Source organism: Lissotriton vulgaris, chromosome 9 (genome assembly GCF_964263255.1).
Source record: "Lissotriton vulgaris chromosome 9, aLisVul1.2, whole genome shotgun sequence".
Taxonomy (NCBI): domain Eukaryota; kingdom Metazoa; phylum Chordata; class Amphibia; order Caudata; family Salamandridae; genus Lissotriton; species Lissotriton vulgaris.
Window position 1 is genome coordinate 1,133,084,989 of NC_141697.1, and position 20,700 is coordinate 1,133,105,688.

Here is a 20,700-nt window from a genome sequence, read left to right on the forward strand (position 1 = left end):
CAGTCCTGCAAGAACTACAGACCAACGGAAAATGGACGCCACAGGAATCCAAACTCCACATCAACATTCTGGAGCTACGGGCAGTCTTCCTGGCGCTCCAATCGTTCCTCCCGCGCATCCGAAACTCCCCAGTGCTAGTCAGGACGGACAACACCACGACGATGCACTACCTGCACAAACAGGGAGGGACGCGCTCTCTCTCTCTCTCTCTCTCTCGAATCTCAGAGAGTTTGGAACTGGCTTCTACAACATGGCATCACACTCAAAGCCGAATACGTTCCGGGCAAAGACAACGTCCTGGCGGACGCCCTGAGCAGAGAACAATCCCTATCCCACGAATGGGAGTTAGACGCGGGTGCAATGGACTACATCTTCGCGAAGTGGGGAACGCCACAGATAGACCTCTTCACCACCAGGGAGAACGCCAAATGCCCAAGCTTCGCAAGCAGGCTTCCCCAACCAGGAACACTAGGGAATGCATTTTCCATAGCTTGGCAGAACGTGTTTGCTTACGCCTTTCCGCCATTCCCACTGATACCCAGGGTAATCAGGAAAATGAAATCGGAGCCCTGCACCCTGATCCTCATCGCCCCATCCTGGCCGAGGCAGCACTGGTACACGGAGCTCCATCGTCTATCGGTCCATCCACCTCTTCGCCTACACAGTCACCCGACCCTGCTCACGATGTCTCACGGGCAGGTTCTCCACCCGAACCTGGGCCCTCTGAAATTGTCAGCCTGGCTCCTGAATACCACGAGTTCAGTCATCTGAACATACCACAAGAGTGCAAAGATGTCCTGGCCAACGCTAGAGCTGACAGCACAAAAAAGACTTATACTCTCAAATGGAAACGCTTCTGCGTCTGGTGTGAGAAGGAAGGTCTACATCCTTTCCATGTCACCCCCCAACAACTCCTGCCATACCTCCTACACCTGGCGCACTCAGGACTTGCCCATGCGTCCATCAAGGTCCACCTGGCAGCAATTTCTAGGTTCACTCGAACGCCTAGGGGCCCTTCCCTGTGGGCGGACAGGCTCATCAAACAATTCCTAAAGGGCCTTTATAGGTCCTTCCCTAGGCCAAAACCTGTCCCTCCAACATGGCAACTCAACGTAGTTCTTCACCAGTTGATGAAGCATCCCTTTGAGCCTATCCACAAATCGGATATCAAATTCCTGTCATGGAAGACAGCCCTCCTACTGGCGCTAACCTCGGCCAGAAGGGTAGGCGAATTGCAAGCCCTCTCCATCCAGGACCCTTTCTTACAATTCAAAGAGGACAGAGTCATCCTGCGTACCAACCCACGATTCATACCCAAAGTCCCATCGGACTTCCATTTAAATGAGCCTGTGGTTCTTAAATCGTTCTTTCCGAACCCATCTACTTCGGCTGAGAAATCATTGCACTCTTTAGACCTTCAGAGATGCCTCAAATTCTATCTGGACAGAACCAGACAATTCAGGAAGTCATCCCAACTCTTTGTTGCATTCAGCAGACCTAGGAAGGGCATGCCTCTAACAAAACAAAGTATATCCAGATGGATCTCTTCAGCTATAACTCTCTGCCACGAGAAGGCAGGGCGACCTCTGGACTCACGGGCCAAAGCCCACTCCACCAGAGCCATGTCTACATCTGCGGCACTGTTTGCTGGAGTGCCACTCCTGGACATCTGTAGAGCGGCGACCTGGAAGTCCCCGCATACCTTCACCAGGCACTACTGCTTGGATGCTGAGCTGACGAAAGACGCAGCAGTGGGCAGAGCGGTGCTTCGCCACCTATTCCAGTGAGGTGAGCCCTCTTACTTCCCACCATCCTGGACTGGTATGCACATTTCTTTATTACTGGATTCTGCATAACATTGTATGCTGTTGCTTTTACAGTCACAAATGTTCCTTATTTGCAGGCGTATATTTTCTGTATCATCACAGAATGTGCATATTGTATTGCTTGCTACTCTGATTCAGGCATGTGAATCTATGAAAGACACCCAAATACTGGATAAGAAATGCGTTACTTACCTGTAACTGCAGTTATCCAGTATTAGTGTCTTTCATAGATTCACATGCACCCTCCCGCCTCCCCTGGAAGACTCACCTCTCTCTAACAGTTTTACACCTAACCAACTTGGTGCGTACGAAAATCTGAGAGACTGAGGCTCCTCACAGGAAGGTTCTAGAGGGAGGTAGTAGCTGATTGGTTGTTCCTTTTACTTTGGTCCTTTTTTACAAAAGGACATAGATAGGCTACCAAGGTGGGACCCTGGAGCCTACTCTATTCGGTCCTTCCTGCATAAGGACCTAGATAGGTTACTAAGATGAGACCCTTAGACCTATTCTCTTTATGTATGTCTTAGGACATTACTTTTTTATATACCGGAGGCTCCCGTCTCGACGACGGGGAATGATTCAGGCATGTGAATCTATGAAAGACACTAATACTGGATAACTGCAGTTACAGGTAAGTAACGCATTTCTTCTTTGGCTTACTGTGCCACCCCAGATTGGACCCAGCCATATGCAAATCAATCTTGACCCTGCTCCTCATGGAAACAGTCCAAAGGCCAGGTCCTCCCTGGACTGGAAGCAAACATCATGGGACCAGTTTCAGAGTATCACCCCTCGTCAGCCAGGCTAGCTTGAATCCAGTGGCACAGCGTTCAAGGGGGGTGAATGTTTGAAAATATTCAGCATTCAGTCCATTCTTTTGTGTTGCTATAGATGCCCTAAGTGGGAAGGGTATTCCAAGACGTGGGTCCCGTGCTCACTGTGCCACTGGGTTCAAGCTAGCATGACTAATGAGGGGTGTTCCCCCGAAACCGTTCCCATGGTGCTTGTTTTCCGATCCAGGGGGGCCTGGCCTGGCTGTTTGGGCTGGACTGTTCTAGAGGAAGCAGGGTCAAGACTGATTTGCATATGGCTGGATCCAAACTGGGGAGGCATGGTGAGCAAAAAACAATGGCTTTAACCCCGATCTCTGACTGGAGGTGAATGTTTTATAAGGTTCAGCATTCCGTCCATCATCTTTTTGTGTTGCTATACATGTTCACTATTAGCCTTACTTAAGAGTCCACTCCAACTCTTAGGAAATAGCCAATTGTGTCTTTGGTTTTTCCATTACCTATAGCAGCAAGTCCCTCATGCCCTCTGAATGCATGTATCAAGTCGTACACGCTCCAGCAGACAGAAAGCGTTCAGTGTCTCAGTGTATGCCCCAACAGTGGGCACCCAGAATTATCCAGTCCTGCTTGGTCAAGTCAGACTGCACGTGGGAGGAGCAACAGCACCCAATAGACGTGAGGTACCTGTGTGCTTGTGCAGCCAGATCCAGCTGTTATCGGAGGTGCTTTAGTGCTTCCTCCTCAAAGATAAGTTCAGCACTCCCCACTGGGGGATGGCAGGATTGATCCTGAATCCTGTTCTGATCCCAGTGAGGTTGTTTAACTTAAAGCATCCTCAGTCCACAGGGCAGGTTTGAGGTGCAATTTGTCAAAGCTTGATTCTGAACATCGCACTTCAGTTCATGGGTGGCTACCCGAACTCCACAAGTTAACTAGTACTGCCAGCCCCGTCTGGCATACAGGGCTGCAGTGGTACTTGCACACAAGTCACCAGTCCATCCTTCACGGCAGTCCACACCACAAAGCCCCCTACTGACATACAGGGTCACCACTAGGCCTGGCAACAGTCTCTACACTGCTTGGCAGTGTTCACTTATGCAACAGCCCCTTCTGGCATACAGGGCTGCATAAACGGTGGGCAGCTTCACGCTCCCCACGTGGTACTTCACTCACTTCCAACTTGATGGTGGCCATCTCCTGACCTACATGGGTCAGCTACCTGATTCTACACATGGACAATGGCCCACTTAGTGCAGCAGCCATCTCCTCACACCTCGCACTGGCAATCCTCCCAACAGGGCTTCCCACAAGACCTCGCTGCCTCCAACTCCTCTTCCTCACTGGGAACACTGGTCCTTGCAAGGAGGCAGGTGCTGGTGCTCCAGAGCAGGTGGTCTTGGTTTCCCTGGATGATGTCTCTTCACATAGCAGGTAGACTAACTGGCCTTGGCACCCCAGTCCTGGTCACAAGCAGAAGTCTTGCAGAGCTTCCCCTCCTCACATAGCCTGTCTTGCTGTTTGGCCGATGACAGATTTTGTGGGACTCAACTTCCCCTTCTTATAGTCCATTTCCATACACCAAATGTAATTTAGGGTCTGGGTCTTTGAAGTTTTCTGTTGGCGTTGTGATGCTTTTGAAATATACACTTTTCTTCTCTCTCTTCCTCTTGAAAGGCTGTCTGTCAAGTCAGAAGCCATTCGAAAGTTGATAGTCCCATAACACAGTCCTTGGGGTGTGACTAGAACGCACACCTTCATGTGAGCAACAGTGATATCTGCATTAAAAGTTTAATGTTGGACTCCAGGCCCACTCTTCATGATTCTCTTAGCCACAACTCCTTCCTGAGAATTGTCAAGGCCACTTCTTGTGATTTCTCACTGAATGAAAGAGCACAGTTTAAAGTGTAATAGGTGTAGTCTCTCTATCCCTTCTCCAGTATGCTCCACCCAGCTCACAGGAATACAGCAATACACATATTGGTCTAGGGGGATTCCTCTACTCCACATGACTTCACTAGGCGGGCCTAGGCATCCCAAAATGAAAACTGCTGTCCTCCATGTAAAGTACCATCACAGGCACACTTTTACTTGGTGTATGTACACAGGGCACACACTGTTCAGTACTGTTACCACCATGTATTGTGCTACCCCAGGCACACACAAATTTAGCACACACAATCACTATGTGCTCTATTCTGTACTGTATCCTTTCTGTAATGTGTCATGGTGTGCTACATGCAAACACACCCACTGCTAGTTCACACATTCCCCATGCGTGCACTGCACAACACTTTACTCTGCATGTATCATACTTTTTGCAAGCCCACATACACACCACACATGCTTTAATTGAGCACACACTGCAGAACACTACATCTCTCATGTCACATAATCCTCTCTGGTCTACATACTCCCATTGTGTGCACTCACCATGCATGCACTGAACAGCACTTCTGTATCCCTGTACTGGACCATTCCCAGGCAAACATTCATCCAGCTAAGAGTGACCACTCCTGTGCTGCTCAGCGCACTAAATACAGCTGATGTAGGTCAAGGGTGAGTTGAGCACACAGCAGCGCATCTATGAAAAGGTAAGTAAGCCTGAAGGCCTTACTCCATTGCCACAGGTTAAAAAGAACCTGTTTACTTCTACTGATTACTACACAGTATGCTGCCACCACCGCGCTCATACTGCTTAATTCTTGGTGAAAGCAGTCGCCTTCCACCACTATGAGGGTCGCTCTTTGGTCACCTCTGATCCAACAAGACTGCAATCTTTGAAACAGGCCAATATCATGCTGCACACACATAATCCATGTTTGCCAATGACAAAAAAAAAATCAACATTAAAAATCAAGACATCATAACAGTTGGGCACGTAGGGCAGGTGTACATGTCCATACCTATGCAGAGGCCATCTCCTTCCTAACAATTACACTTTAACCAAGGCATCTCAGTGCAGTCCTACTACAAATGGGCCTGATGCCTTAGCATATATACACACTGGAAATATTTTCAAGAAGGAACCAACTTGAGATAACTCATTGCCAGGATTAGCAGGGTTGTACATTTAGCATATGTGATTATGCAGTATAAAGCAGGCAACAATACCCTAAACAAGAGTGGAATGATCCTAAAAGGGACCAGGGTTCATGACACTAAATATAATAAAATAGAAAAAAATTGTTGTCCTCAATGGAGAATTACCATTTGAGACCAATAATAATAATGTTAACACAGCCTTTATGCAGGCCTCCAGTCCCTAATCTGGAAACACTATGGGAAGCAGCACCTCCAGTGGATAGAACATGTTTCTAGACTTTTCTTTCCATGGCTCACATACAAGTGTGGGATATAAACAAAGTTCTTACTTTCTCCTGAATGTGTTTAGAATTTTGAGAGGCAGTTGTATCTGTGCCTTGACTGAGTGATGAGAAAAATCGCATTCATCCAATCTGTCTCACCTAATTTTAGGCAGCTGTAAGATATCAACATGCAAAGCATGAATAATGTGCCTGAGGGAAGGTAGGCCCTTGAGGATTAAGAACTCCTTGGCAGTAGACAAATGTAAACAAAACCCCTTGAGGCAAAGGAAGTCAATACAATTCTGTTAACCAATTACTAACCAAGTTTTACCTTCTAAGACCCAAGAGTTAGCTGGGCATAACATTTTGACTAACCTGCAGCTTTTTTAGTAGGACATTATGTGAGATCAGTGTGCAAGCAACTGCTGTAGTCCTGATGTGAAGTAGTAGTCTTTTGGCAACTGACCCGCATCCTCGAAGAGAACAACACCCTCGACTCGTCCCAATCCGGATTCCGCAGCAACCATAGCACCAAACCGCCTTCATTGCAGCCACGGATGACATCAGGACCCTGCTAGACAACGGCAAAACCGCAGCCCTCATCCTCCTAGACCTCTCTGCCGCCTTTGACACAGTCTGCCACCACACCCTACGCACACGCCTCCTCGACACAGGGATCCTCACTGGCAGAACCCAGAGAGTCCGCCTCCCTCCATTCTGATCCAAAGCCACCAAGATCACCTGCGACGTACCCCAAATATCATCCCTCAGTCCGACCCTTTTCAAAGTCTACTTATCACCGCTCGCCAACATCGTCCGATTGCACGACCTCACCATCATCTCATATGCTCACGACAGCCAGCTGATCCTCTCCCTCACCAAGGACCCCTCCACCGCCAAGACCAACTTCCATGAAGTAATGAAGGCCGTCGCCGAATGGATGAAGAACAGCCACCTGAAGCTGAACTCTGACAAGACGGAGGTCCTCATCCTCGGCTCCCCCTTGGAGGACTCCTGGTGGGCAGCCTCACTAGAAGCTGCACCGACACTGCCGACCACGCACGTAACCTGGGGTTCATCCTGGAGTCCTCTCTGTCAATGACCCAGCAGGTCAACGCTGTCTCCTCCTCCTGCTTGAACACCCTCTGCATGCTTCGCAAGATCTACAGATGGATCTCCACCGAAATCAGATGGACGGTCACCCAGGCCCTTGTCACCAGCAGGCTAGACTACGGCAACGGCCTCTAAGCGGGAATCACGGGCAAACTCCAGAAAATACTTCAACGCATCTAGAACGCCTTCGCACGCCTCGTCTCAACATCCACAGCCTCATCCCTGCCCATTTGAGAGACCTGCCCTGGCGCCCGTCAACAAGAGGATCACCTTCCAACTCCTCACCCACACTCACAAAGCACTCCATGACGTCGTACCAACATACCTCAACAAATAACTTACCTTCTACACTCACAACCGCCAGCTCGCTCAGCTCACCTTTCCCTCGCCACCGTCCCACACATCCACCAAACTACCCCCGGCACAGATCTTTCTCCCACCTCGCCGTCAAGACATGGAACACCCTCCCCATCCATCTGTGACAGACCCAGGACCTGCTGACATGCCGGAGACTTCTCAAGACCTGGCTGTACGCGCAGTAGCAGTTTCCCTCCACCCCTTAGCGCCTTCAGACCCTCGCAGGTGAGTAGTGCGCTCTACGAATGTTTGATTGATTGATAAGCCACCAAAGCAAGTTAGGAGAATTATCCTTTTGGTCCTAAGAGCGAAAAGGCAAGTATTGATCTGTGGCTCGAGAGTTAGGCTGCAATCAAAGATGTAACCTAAATTTATCAGTCAGGTTGAGTAGTATTGAAGCTCATCAATTCAGCTACTGCATCCATTCATTATTGAAAGGATTCCAATCAACCACTAACCAAGTAATCAGCTGGGTAGCATTTGCACAGCCATAAAAAGCATTGGCAAAGAAATAAGTCTCGCCATTTAGACCTATTGCTTGTCGATGTTGTACAGTATTGGGCAAAATAAAAATGGACAAAAGCATCATACAGCCACTGGTTACATAATTTAGGAGACTTCCATATGTCCTCATGCATGCATGCCTAGGAAAAGTCAGTCACGTTTTATTTATCAATCTGGGATGGATCCGTAAATTAAAAAAATATATAATTAAGTAGTACGAATCACTTTTTTATAGTGATGGTGAAGGGGCCATTTGCTCTCTGGCTTTCCCAAAAAGTGTGTGTACATATATTCAAGATCTGTTGCATAGTGCACACATCATTGAACGGCAGAGACCCAGATACATGACAGAAAAATGTATTCCATATCAGCCAAGCAGACCTTTGCGGTCCAGGGTGAAATCTTTTCTCACTATGCCCCGCATTCGAAAAACACGCTCCAGAGGGAACCTTTTCTCTTAACTGGCCCTTTTATATTGGAATCAGCTACCTTCCCATCTACAGAAGTGCACGGACCACTTTCATTTTAGAAAACATCTGAAAACTGTGTTTTTCCGATACTAATGCTGCTTGGCTATGGTGCACTGAAGCACTGAGATGCACCTTCCAGGGTGATTCATGCACATTATAAATTCTATGAACATATCATACTAACATATGTATGTGTATATATATATATATATATATATATATATATATATATATATATATCTCCATGTGACTGGGACAGCAGTCCAGGAACAGGTGTAGGAAGTGACGGGTGTTGGAAGTGACGGGAGAGGGTGATCAAATTAAAAAGAAAAAAATTGGTGGGGAAGTGAAAAGCAGCAGACATGAAAGTCCAGGTCAGGGGTGGGTGAGAAGCTCTTGAAAGGTAGAGTAACATGAAGGATCAGGGAAGAAGCCCACAAGGGAGAGCGAGCAATACAGAGCACAAGAAAGATGTACAGAATGAGAGAGAGCAGGAAAACATATGCATCCTTATGAAGTGCTTAACCAAAGAAAAAAGTAGTTCCTTAAAAGTGAGCAGTAGAAAGGTACAAGGTAGCCAATCAAAAGGATAGTAAAAAGGTTGTGCTCTAGGTAAAGGCCAACTGCAAGAAATGAAGCCAAGTCTTGAAGAAGCAAGTACATGAATGAATGAATGAATGAATACAATTTTACATTGCACAACTTAACCCAAAGGGCATCAAGGCGCCTAAAAGATGGTACAGTATGTAATATGAGCCGACACCAGATTACAGATAAGCCTCTGCAAAGAGCCATGTTTTCAATGCTTTCCGGAAGAGCGGGGCGGATGGTTTCCCTTTTAATTCCGGGGAGAGAGAGTTCCACAGCCTAGGGGCGAGAGAGGAAAAAGCTCTCCCTCCCCACCTGGTTCTAAGAACCCGGGGGACAGACAGAAGATTTTTGTTAGAGGAGCGAAGTGTTCTACTTGGAGAATAGGAGAAAAGAAGAGATCTTATGCCTTCTGAGCTTGCTCCATACAAGGCCCCATAGACCAGGCAAAGGATCTTGAAAGAGATCCTAGCCTGGATCGGTAGCCAGTGCAAGTTTTCCTGGCTAGCGTGGCAGAGGAGAAGCTAGGGGCATCGAGAACAAATCTGGCCGCCGCATTTTGTACAGTCTGCAAGCGCTGAATGAGCTTCTTATTGATGCCTAAGTAGAGTGCATTACAATAATCTAGTCTCGAAGAGACCAGAGCCACCACGATATGTTTTCAAGCTTCTGGAGAAAGATATTGTGCTATCTTTCTCAGAATCCTAATGACACCGCAGCACGTAGCAACAGTCCTGTTGACCTGGCTGTCCAAAGAGAGATTGGTGTCTATCAACACACCCAAATTCCGGGCGGATTGAGAGGGCAGGGGGCACATTCCGAGTGACGGAGGCCACCAAACGCTTGACCCAATGTCCTGATCTCCACCGAAGATGAGAACCTCGGTTTTCTCACCATTTAACTTCAATGAAATAAGAATCATCCACTGTGAAACTGACTCCATACAGTTCCTGAAGTTAAGAGCGGAGGTATTCACCGAGTAGGAAAGGGAAACCATGATTTGGGTGTCTTCAGCATATGACAACCCCTCCAACCCGAAAGATCTTACTAACCTGGCAAGTGGGGAGACCTAGATGTTGAAAAGAGTGGGGCTCAAGGCCAATCCCTGAGGGACCCCACACTGCACAGGTTTAGCGGGGGATAGAAACTCTCCTAGCTTGACTTTCAGTTCTCTCTGATTAAGAAAGGAGGTCAGGAGACTCAGTGCTAAGCCCTCCACCCCCATCTCCCTGAACCGTGCCACCAGGACTGAGGAGGACAGGGTGTCGAAGGCCGCTGTCAGATCGAGCAGGACCCGGAGGGTGGTCTGGTCCCTGTCGACCTTCGAGTGGATGTTATTGGTGACCACCGTGAAGGCAGACTCAGTGCTATGGGCCCTTCGAAAACCCTGTTGAGATGGATCCATCAGGCATCAAGAAAGGCAGACAGATGTTGATTAAGATGGAACTCAAGCATTTTTGCTGGGGCAGGCAGCAGGGATATCGGACGGAAGTTCTTTAGTATCTCAGGGTCCAGTGTAGGCTTTTCCAACCGAGGTTTAACCACCGCCAGTTTCCAGGAGGATGGAAAAATTCCTTAAGTGATTGCCAAATTCAAAACCTTTAGCAAAGGAGGCAGCAAGACCTCCCGGAAGTCCTTGAGGATCTTAAGGGGACAGGGATCTAGAGGGGATCCAGATTTTGTTTTGTCCAGCAGTAAATCCAGCTGCTGAAGGGTGAGAAGAGGAAAATTGAGGAGGCTACTATGGGGTTCCTTTGCCCGACATTCTATGAGGGGCGGAACAGGGAGGGATAGAGGACCCAGTTCACATTTAAGAGACTCAAGAGAGGTATAAATATTCACAATTTTCGTGTGGAAGAAGATCGAAATCTTGTCACACATCTCTTGAGAACCCACAATGGGGTTCGGCGTTTGTAAGGTGCAAAGGGAGTCTACAATCTTAAAAAGTTTCCTATGGGAATTAAGGGAGGCAGTCAGGTTAAAAAAAATAGACCTTCTTTTCCTCTATTACCTTTGCTTTATACTACCTAAGGAGGCGTTTATGACTTTGCTTCTCCTTAGGATCTAAGATAGTGCGCCAAAGCCTCTCCTGTTTCCTGCATCCTTGCCTTAGCACCCTGAGTGACTCAGAAAACCAGGGAGCTGAGGGTCTCTTTCTGGCAACGTAACGCTGTTTAACGGGGGCCAAAGAGTCAACTGCTCTTGCAATAGAATTGCGTGACATAGAATAGAAATGAGTGTCTATAAAGCCAACTCCTGGTAAGCAATGAGCGGACGGCAAATGCACTTTAAGTTCTTGGTAAACCCACAGTAGATCTTTCGCACAACCTAACACAATAAAAACAAAAGTTTGAATCGGCGATACTAGGGGTTTCACATAGGTCGACAAAGGTGTGAGTGTAGAGATATGTGGTATATAATGCCCTTATTCTTGTTGGAATGTATTGAGGCCCAGTGAAATTGAGTGTGTTCATTCAGCAAGATACTTCTCTCATATTCCCATTTCACCTACCCACTGGATTAAGATGGAATGAGCAACGGTGTCGAGAGGTCCAAAAGGACCATGATTGACACCACAACTGTGCCCAATGTGGTTTGTAAATCATGCACTGCTGCTTTTAGGGTATGTTCATTTCCATGGTTGAATTTGAGGCTGGGCTTAGGAGCTTGTAGTAATTTCTGTAATGTAGGTAGCTGGAAATTCACTGCACTGTTGCAATTTAGTAGCACGTAGGAGTGAGATGGACTAATAGAAATTACCATTAGATAGTCATTGAATTAGCAAGGGGTAACTCTTGCTCCCCCCTCCAAGTCTTTGGTACGATCACTCTTCTGAGGGGCTAATCACATAAACCAGTCAATTTAGGTGCACTAATTTCAAGCACTTTGGTGGATCCAGGTGAGTGGCAGTCTTTATTCCAGGTAATTAGAACTCCATAAACTGTTCAGATATAGGTCCAACATTTGTGAGTCTGGATGTTGAACAAGACAGCAGATCAGAATTCCATTTAATCCAGGAGAACCTTGTAAAAAACCTTGTAAAAAAGTGGATAGATCTAACGGTAATATTTGATGGACAGTATAGGTGAACGTGCTCTAGTATTAGTGAGGTCAGGTACTTTGCAGACATTACAAAGGAGAACCAACTCAATTAAAATACCAAGCTTCATTAGTGGTCTTGTGGTGCATAACCTTTGTTTTTTCTAGTGGGAGGAATGCCATCAATTGCTCCTGTGATCCACTAGTGACAGCAAGTGGAACTAAGGACCTTATAAAGGGTTTTGCAGTGCAGGAGGAACGTAGTGGAGGCTCCGAGGGTTTGGTAGGCTGGTAGGACAGCTGGTTTACTGTCTTTGTCAGCGGAAACCCATGACCTGGAAGTCTGTCTGCAACAGGACTGCTGGGTTGCGATGATGGTCATGCTGCATTATTGAGGGCTGGATGACCATGTCTTAATTCCTGTGCCTGTAATGCGAGGCATGGAAGAAAGGGGCAGGAAAAAAGTTAGATGTCCGTCAAGTGCCGGGATACATCTCCCTGCTCATATAGGCCACGTAGATTGTGTTCAGAAAAAAGCTAACTCCCACTTGTTTTTTTATAAGGAAAAAAAGTGTGTTGACTGGCCATTTTTAACCTGGTGCCTTTTTGGCAGTCTTCCCTGTTGTGAAGGGAGTTGCCATGGAAGGAACCACCCTTTGTAGATGTGGGATTCCTGCCAGACAATTTGGGGGGTCTCTAAACTTGGTGGGTTGCCTCCACCAAGTTGGCAGAAGTCAATGACCACCACCAAGGGCTAAAGGAAGCCCTTCATCTTATAACGTATGAATTGTTGATGAATGAGTTGCTTTGCTTGATTTTTTTTAAAACATTTTTTAACCACATTAATTCAATGCAAATGTTTAGGCATTGTGCAGAAGAGATCTTACCAAATTTTCAATTTTTCGCAAATAATTGTCTATCAACACATAAAGGAGTGTAAAAGCAAGATCATAGCAAGCTTCCATGGCCCTAGAGAGGCAACAGGAGGCTGCTAGGCAGATACTGCTACCAAAAAGATGCACACTGGTTAGCCAAAAAGATGCACACTGGTTAGCCAAAGTTACTAAAGGCAAAGGAAACTAGTGCATGTCCTCTTCTGAAACATAATAAACAATCCAAACCAATCTGGGAAGCTTAGAGAGCTCTTCCATAAAAGTTATCAGAGTTTAATTTTAAAATATTGAGTTCAACCAGGAATTCGATGGAATACACCACCGGTTTTCTCAACTTAAACAATTTAACTTTTTCCACTGGGCCTTTTAGCCGCTTTATGTCTTTAGTTTATTAAAGTAGACCGACTATGGCACCTACTCTCCCTGCGCACCAGATCCCTATGCTAACCCTTCTATCTGTGTCTGATCTATGTACGGGCATGTGTAACCAGTATTGAAAATAAAATAATGAAGTGTGTGTTTGTCGTCCTTAGCAGGGTCTCGGATTGGTCACGACTTCGGTTCCCATTATCCCCCAGCCAACACAGCAGCATTACCAAGAGCCTACAGTGACTTTACCAGCAGTGCCCCCACCTGCAGTTACTTCCATGCAGTATGGTCAGCCTCAATCTCTCTTGAACAGCCAGGTGAGGACATGACTTTCAAGTAACATTTTCTAACTTACTTTCTAACCTATTGAAACTCAACAATAGTAGAATTTGATATTTCTGACGATTTTGCATTTGGTTAGGCTTACCTGAATTGTCGAAACATCTCTGATTTTCAAACCATCTATTATTGTGTACTATACCATTGAGCAACTCGCAAGACAAAGCGAAGCCATTTTGCCCTATTACCAACAGGGACGGTAGAGGCAAATCTCATTACAGAAAGTCTTTTTACAACCTACTAGATGTTTGCTATTGGTTATGTTGTACTCCTACCTATTTGCTAGAAATACTTCAATATTGTCACAGCAAAGTCCTGACAGGCCGTATAATTCACCAGGCAATTTATCAGTGCGGTTGAGGCCCTTGGAGGTCAGCTTTGAAAGCCTAGGGTTGAAGGACTGGGTTTTTCTAAGACCCAGCGGTGCCAGGGGACAACACCTGAAACCTTCGTGGGTTACCTGTTCCGGCGTACAAATGACAGAGACACGGGACACTTCCTTCAGCGTCAAAGATCAAGGTTTATTTACTGCAGGGAACACAGAAGTCACAAGAAGTACAACGTATGTAGGTTCTAGGAGACTGCTTCAAATTGCATCTGTGGATCGCTTCTTTTATACAGTTTTTCGTCATAGAACAACATGGCAAACAAAAGGTTACAACCCAGTTCCCACAGTAAATTTCATAGGGGGTCGCTTTCATGTATTCAGGGTCCCGGAACATAATTACAGTAGCATCGCCGGTTCCCAACTGTAAAAGTACATCTTCCCTACATCATCTACATCTTAGTGCATTCCATTCCGGCTGGAAACGAGTTAAGGAAGAGTCAGAAACAGGTGCAAAGGAAGACAAAGATAGCCAACAGATTGAAAAGAGTGTAAGAGGTTGATATCGGAAACACGATTGCAGGGATCAAAGGAGACATGCCTAATGAATGCACGGCTGAAACAATAGACCGGCACGGCAAGATGAGCCTCGAGCGGGGCCATCTGCCTTTGCAGTGTCACCCCCCTCGTCATAAAGACACCCTCAAAGGAACACGTGTCTTCCGCAAGAGTTTGGGAATCCCAGGGTCACGAAGCGGACAGTGTCTGTTCGCTGGCTACTTGAGGGCAAGAAACAAAATGGATGCCGTATCTAAAATGGAACCCGTGGGTTCAGATGAAGAAACCCATGAAACAGACGAACGGCTTAGGTCAACATAGCGAAAACGCGCACACCCACTAAACTCGTCATTTGCGGTTCATAGATACCAAACTCGTCCATATTCGAACGAGTCAAAAACACCACTTACGATTGTCACGGAACCTCAGACGCTCCTTTTGCCCTCATGTAGGCAAGCACTAGTCGCTATCAAAATCGATCTCGATATTCATCAGACCATCCAGATGTTGCTGCAACATTATTCTATCCATCAATGCTTCCTTGGTAACAGGTGGCCGTCTTATACACGTTGTGGCACAGAGGCCACATAAGGCAGCACCACACTGTACACAAAGACAACACGTGAATAGAAATGCTACAACAACCCCAATGATCATCAAAATCTTCCAACCCCACGTCGACATCAGGCCCCAAAACCATCCTAGTAGCGTCCAATCACCTACGTCCACGTGTATGGACTCAGAGATCTTATGCAACTTTGAGATGGCTTGATAAACAGTTGGAGCGCTATCAGGAATGAAAATGCAGCAACTCGAATGGATCACCTTACATACACCACCTCTATCTGCAAGAACAACGTCTAAAACCATACGGTTTTGTAACGTCATAAGCCTGTCCGCCTAAAGTTCTGCTGTAAGATTACCAAGGGCACTTGCAGTGATATTAGCAGTCGATTCCACCACTCGAGTCAACTGTCTCATGTTCCTACTATTGATCATAGGTCCCCAAAACGGCAAGAAACCCTTAAAGAAGTCTCCTGCTTCTTGACCGGCAGTGTCTTCTTCGCTAATCATGCCTCTCACAACTCTGGTCTTGTGATAATCCGACCCAACAGTAAAAGTCGGCGGCAACAGATTCGCAATATAACAGGTGCCTGAGAAGTCACGAGGCAACCATGTATATGCGCAGTTGTAACAGACAAAATACGTACCCTTGGCAGTCAAAAGAACAGGGGAAGAGGCTGTTGGTAAAACATACGTTTCGGTACAGGCACTCCTCCCGAGCTGAGCTCGCGGACTTCGGCCGAGACTTTTCAGACAGAAATTGCCGAGATGGGGTATGATCCAGATCGGAGACGAGCTTTTAAGCTGCCGATCACCCACTGACATACTATACTCAGCCTCACTCAGAGCTCTGTATGCTCGCACCTCTTCCTCTGGGATAAGCGATGCGTCAAAGATATCCCTATCTAAATCGGCAATCGCTCTTGCCAAAGGCTTGTGGTACGGGCCAGGACCATGATCTGCAGTGCGTGGCTCTCGATGGGGGTAGGAGTCTAGTGCGCTACGAAACATAGTTTGGAATGCTCGAGCTGAACCCTGGGAACTGTAAGGAAGGACCAAGTATGGAATTCCCCTATCCATGGTATGTGGCATTAAACCGCACACCCAACAGTTAGTAGTATTCATCACCAACTGATGGTGATGAAGTAGCTGGACGAAGGAGTTGTTCATGAATTCCGCACGTCTAACATGCTCGTGTTGAGGTAGAGGATGAAAAGAATGAGGAGAAACAGTGGGAGTAGGTTTTGGTTCAGAGGAAGGAGGGAAGGAGTAGGTGAAGCAGAAGGCAATAATGTTTGTATTCTAAAATATACTCCACCCACCAATAACATGGAAACAGTTAGGAACAGCAGGAACACCTGAAACAGAAAGCATTTGGTACGTACAATCCTGTGCAGTACTGATCTTTGCGCAAGAGTTTTCTCCACTTCCGACAACTTTGAGAATTCCATCCTCTAAAAACCGTCCGCAACGTTCTTGACGCACTTCGTTCTGAGTAGCGATTATCAATTCCCAGGAGTTCCTAGGAATCGACAAAAGTACCGACCTAGTGTCAGGAACCTGCTAAACAGAAGGAAGTACCCGCACGGCCCTACGGTCAACCCGGATGTAAGGTTCTTTTAATCAAACAATATAATACAAAATCTCCTAGCTGTGGAAAAACACACACGTGGAAAAGAACTCAGTAATTTAAATAGAGACCACAATTGTTCAGAAACGTCCAAGATGATAATGGGGTGTAACGTGAATTTTCAAAAAGGGAAAAAAAAGGCAACATTTTTTTTATTAGTCTTTGGTATGGGAACGAAGAAAATATCTGCTTCTTCCAGGACGAGTCTGTTCTTCAAATAATTGTTCAGGTTGCGGAACAGAGTCCTGACGGTCAGACGATAGTTCAGGTCTTGAGTTCTCCAATGACAAAGGTTCAATAAAGTTATCTGATTGGACTGAGGTATCTCCCACAGGCTGAGCGTCACTGAACGGCACGAATTTCACCGGAGCTTCTGTTTCAGATGTGGCGATACCGGTCCTCACCCACAAGTCCGCTGGTAAAGGTATTGGTACCTTCTTTGTGTGGGTGGCATGCACCCAGTTTTTGCGGCCCTCCAGACGAACTGCAGTTCTCGTGGCGAGTAGCACCTGGAAGGGTCCCACAAACCTCGGCTCTAGTTTTCGCTTCCGGCCAAAGTTTCTGGTTACCACCCAATCTCCTGGTTGGAGCCGATGGCCAGGACCCTCTGTTTGTGCCGGCAGTGCTTCAAAGACCTGTTGATGAATTAACCTCAGTTTAGCAGTCAGATCATGAAGATAATCAATTAACATTGGGTATTCAAGACTGTCGAAAAACCTGGGTCTAGGAAGCCCCCAAATATTTGCAGGACGGCCGAACACAATCTCATATGGGCTGAGCCCTACTCGAGAGTGTACAGTCGCCCTGGTCGACAAAAGAGCCAGAGGCAAGGCATCAGGCCACGACAAACCAGTTGTAGCCTGAATCTTTGCGAGTTTCAATTTTAGAGTACCATTGTACCCTTCAACCAAACCTGCTGACTGGGGATGATTGGCGCTGTGGAATTTTTGTGGAATTCCAAGGCCCTTACACACACTCTTCATCACACTCCCCACAAACTCACTTCCATTATCAGACCATACAATCCGTGGCATTCCATACCGAGGAAAGTATTCCTTCAGTAGGACTTTCGCTGTGGACAGGGCAGTATTGTCTTTGAGAGGGTAGGCTTCGATCCATCGGGAGAATGCGCAAACCACAACTAAAACGTACTTCAGGTTATTACATCGCTCCATATGGATGAAATCCAGTTGGATAACTTCAAAGGGACATGTAGGAGGAGCAAAATGGCCAGGGGGTGTAGGAGTGCCCTTGCCAGGATTGTACATCATACATACCATACAATTCTTAACCACTCTCTCAGCACACTTAGCAATACCATCATTCTTCCATACTGGGGACAACAACTTACAGATACCTTTCGCACTAATATGTGACAAGCTGTGTGCCATAGTCACAACAGCTAGCACATATGCATCCGGCAACATCCACCTCTGACTTTCCGACAAATCAATCCAACATCCATTCGCATCCAACTTTCCTGTGCTCTCCTTCCACTTAGTCTTTTCAGTTTCGCTGGCCTCATTCTGAATTGCTTTCACGCTCTCAACAGTGTCCTCACACATACCAGTTTCTGCAGGCCACCTTACCGAACTCGTCACATACATTCTAGTTGCAAGGTTTCTAGCTGTCTCTTTGGAAATCTCATCCGCAAACGCATTACCACGACGAACATCATCCGTCACCTTACGGTGTCCACTACACTTAATAATTGCCACCTGCTTGGGCAACGTGAGTGCGTCCAAAAGATCGTTCACGAGCTGTCCGTGCTGGATCTTCGTGCCATGCGATGTCATAAAGCCTCTTTCTCGCCACAATCGACCAAAACTATGTGCAACGCCAAAAGCATATTGGCTATCGGTAAACACATTCACTCGCTTTCCCTTCGACAAAACACACGCTCTCGTCAACGCAATCAACTCTGCCGCCTGCGCAGAATTCTGATTCAATCTCGCAGTTTCCACAACCGTACTCAACGTTACCACAGCATACGCAGTCGTCACATCACCATTCGGCAACTTTAAACACGAACCGTCCACATACAAAGTACCATCAGGATCTGCCAATGGAGTGTTTTTTAAGTCAACACGACCCTTCGTTTCCTCCTCAGTTCGCAAATAACAATCATTTGGTGGTACATCACCTGATTCCATATTGGTTGGCAACAACGTCGCCGGATTTAGGACATTACAGCGCTTTATTTGTATATGACTTGCCAAAAGCGTCAACTCGTAACCAGACAACCTTGCGCTCGTCAAGTGTTGAGTTTTCGTACGATTTAAGAGAGTGTCAACTGCATGTGGAACCATCACCGTAAGCATATTATCCATGACCAATCCTGCAGATTGTCGGATGGACACCGCAGCCGCCGCTGTCGCTCTTAGGCAACTCGGCAAAGCTCTGGCTACTGGGTCCAAAGTCGAGGAAAAATATGCACATGGACGCTGCTTACCGCCAAATTGCTGCGTCGAAACACTCAAGGCACAACCTTCCCTCTCGTGAACGTATAGTGTAAACGGTTTGCTGTAGTCAGGAGTACCTAACACAGGAGCCTAACACAACGCATCACGCAGTTCAGAAAAACTTTTCTGACACTCTTCCGTCCATGGCAAAGGAGTTGGAACATCCTTGCATGTGAGGGCTACCAATGGTTTCGCTAGCAATGAAAAATTTGGAATCCATTGCCTGCAGTATGACGTGATACCTAGAAAGGCACGCACATCTCTGAGTTGTTGGCACAGTCATTCGAGCGATCGCTGCAATTCTCTCTGGGGTCAACCTTCTTCCCTTCTTTTGACAATAAGTGACCTAGATAGGTTACTTCTTGGCAACACTATTGCAGTTTGGAAGGTGACACCTTGTGATGTAAGTCACAGAGATACTGTAACAGCGATACCGTAGCAGTTTTGCAGATATCTTCTGTGTCAGCAGCCACCAATAAGTCATCAACATATTGGATCAAAGCCGCACCAGTCGGTAACACAAGCGCATCAAGTTGCCTCTTCAGGGCTTGGCTGTATATCGATGGACTCTCACAGTAGCCCTGAGGAGCGCGTTTAAATCTAAAGCTGCGACCACCTAATGAGAAACCGAATAGATCTCTGCTTTCCTCAGCAATCGGAATGCTAAAGAAAGCATTCTTCAGATCGATCACTGAGAACCAAGAAGCAGATGCTGGAATCGGAGTCAGTAAAGCCGTAATGTCAGGCACCACAGGAAACTGAGGAATCACAATTTTGTTCACCACCCGTAAATCAATAACAAAACGGTAAACAGGGGGCTTGGATGGATCAGTGCGTTTCAGAATAGGTAACACAGGACTATTACACACGTTTCCCCGAGTCTCCTCGATAACATCTTTCTCGATCAGATCATAGATGATCGCTAACACGCTCGTTCACCATCAAGGGAGATACGATACTGGGGAATACGTGGTAATCGCACATTCGATTTCAGTTGAACAACATAAGGGGAGATGTCAAGCAGGCCCACGTCATTGGGACCTGTTGCCCACAAAGATGCAGGAAGAGAACTCGATTCCGGTGGGAGCTTATCAGATGACAAATACATGGGAGAGATCACTCTCTGACCCAACGTAAGCTCCACTCCCGCAGGAGAACAATACAAAGTCGCATACAATCGTTTCAACTAATCTAGGCCTAAAAGATTTTCACCACAACCAGTAGTCAAAATCAAGGGAGCTTTCAGCTCACAAGGCCCAATTGTAAGGGGCAAAGGTCTAGAAACCGGATTGCTAACAGGGGCGCCAGGGAATCCAACGGAAACATTCGTTAAGCCAGACAAAGGTGCGCCAGGGAGTTTCGAATGCATGATGGAACTTTTCGCTGCACCAGTGTCCAACAGAAAAGGCTCAACTACGCCCGATGTGGCAACTGCGACGTAAGGCCCTCTCTGATCAACCGGAACTGATACTACTCTCTCTCTTGGTCTATGGCTGTCCTAGTAATTACCGTCATCAATACCCTGCTCGATATAAAAATCGTCGACATGGTACTGTGCGGATCTACC

General features: G+C 46.7%; 1 protein-coding gene across 1 annotated transcript in view; it reads left to right on the top strand.

The window, feature by feature from the left end:
• WNK2 (WNK lysine deficient protein kinase 2) overlaps positions 1–20,700 on the top strand; it is a 621,829-nt gene that overhangs the window by 350,766 nt on the left and 250,363 nt on the right. The window contains exon 10 of the mRNA XM_086939164.1: positions 13,420–13,572. Within this exon, the coding sequence (XP_086795290.1) occupies positions 13,420–13,572 (153 nt within the window). The remainder of the gene's footprint in view (positions 1–13,419; positions 13,573–20,700) is intronic.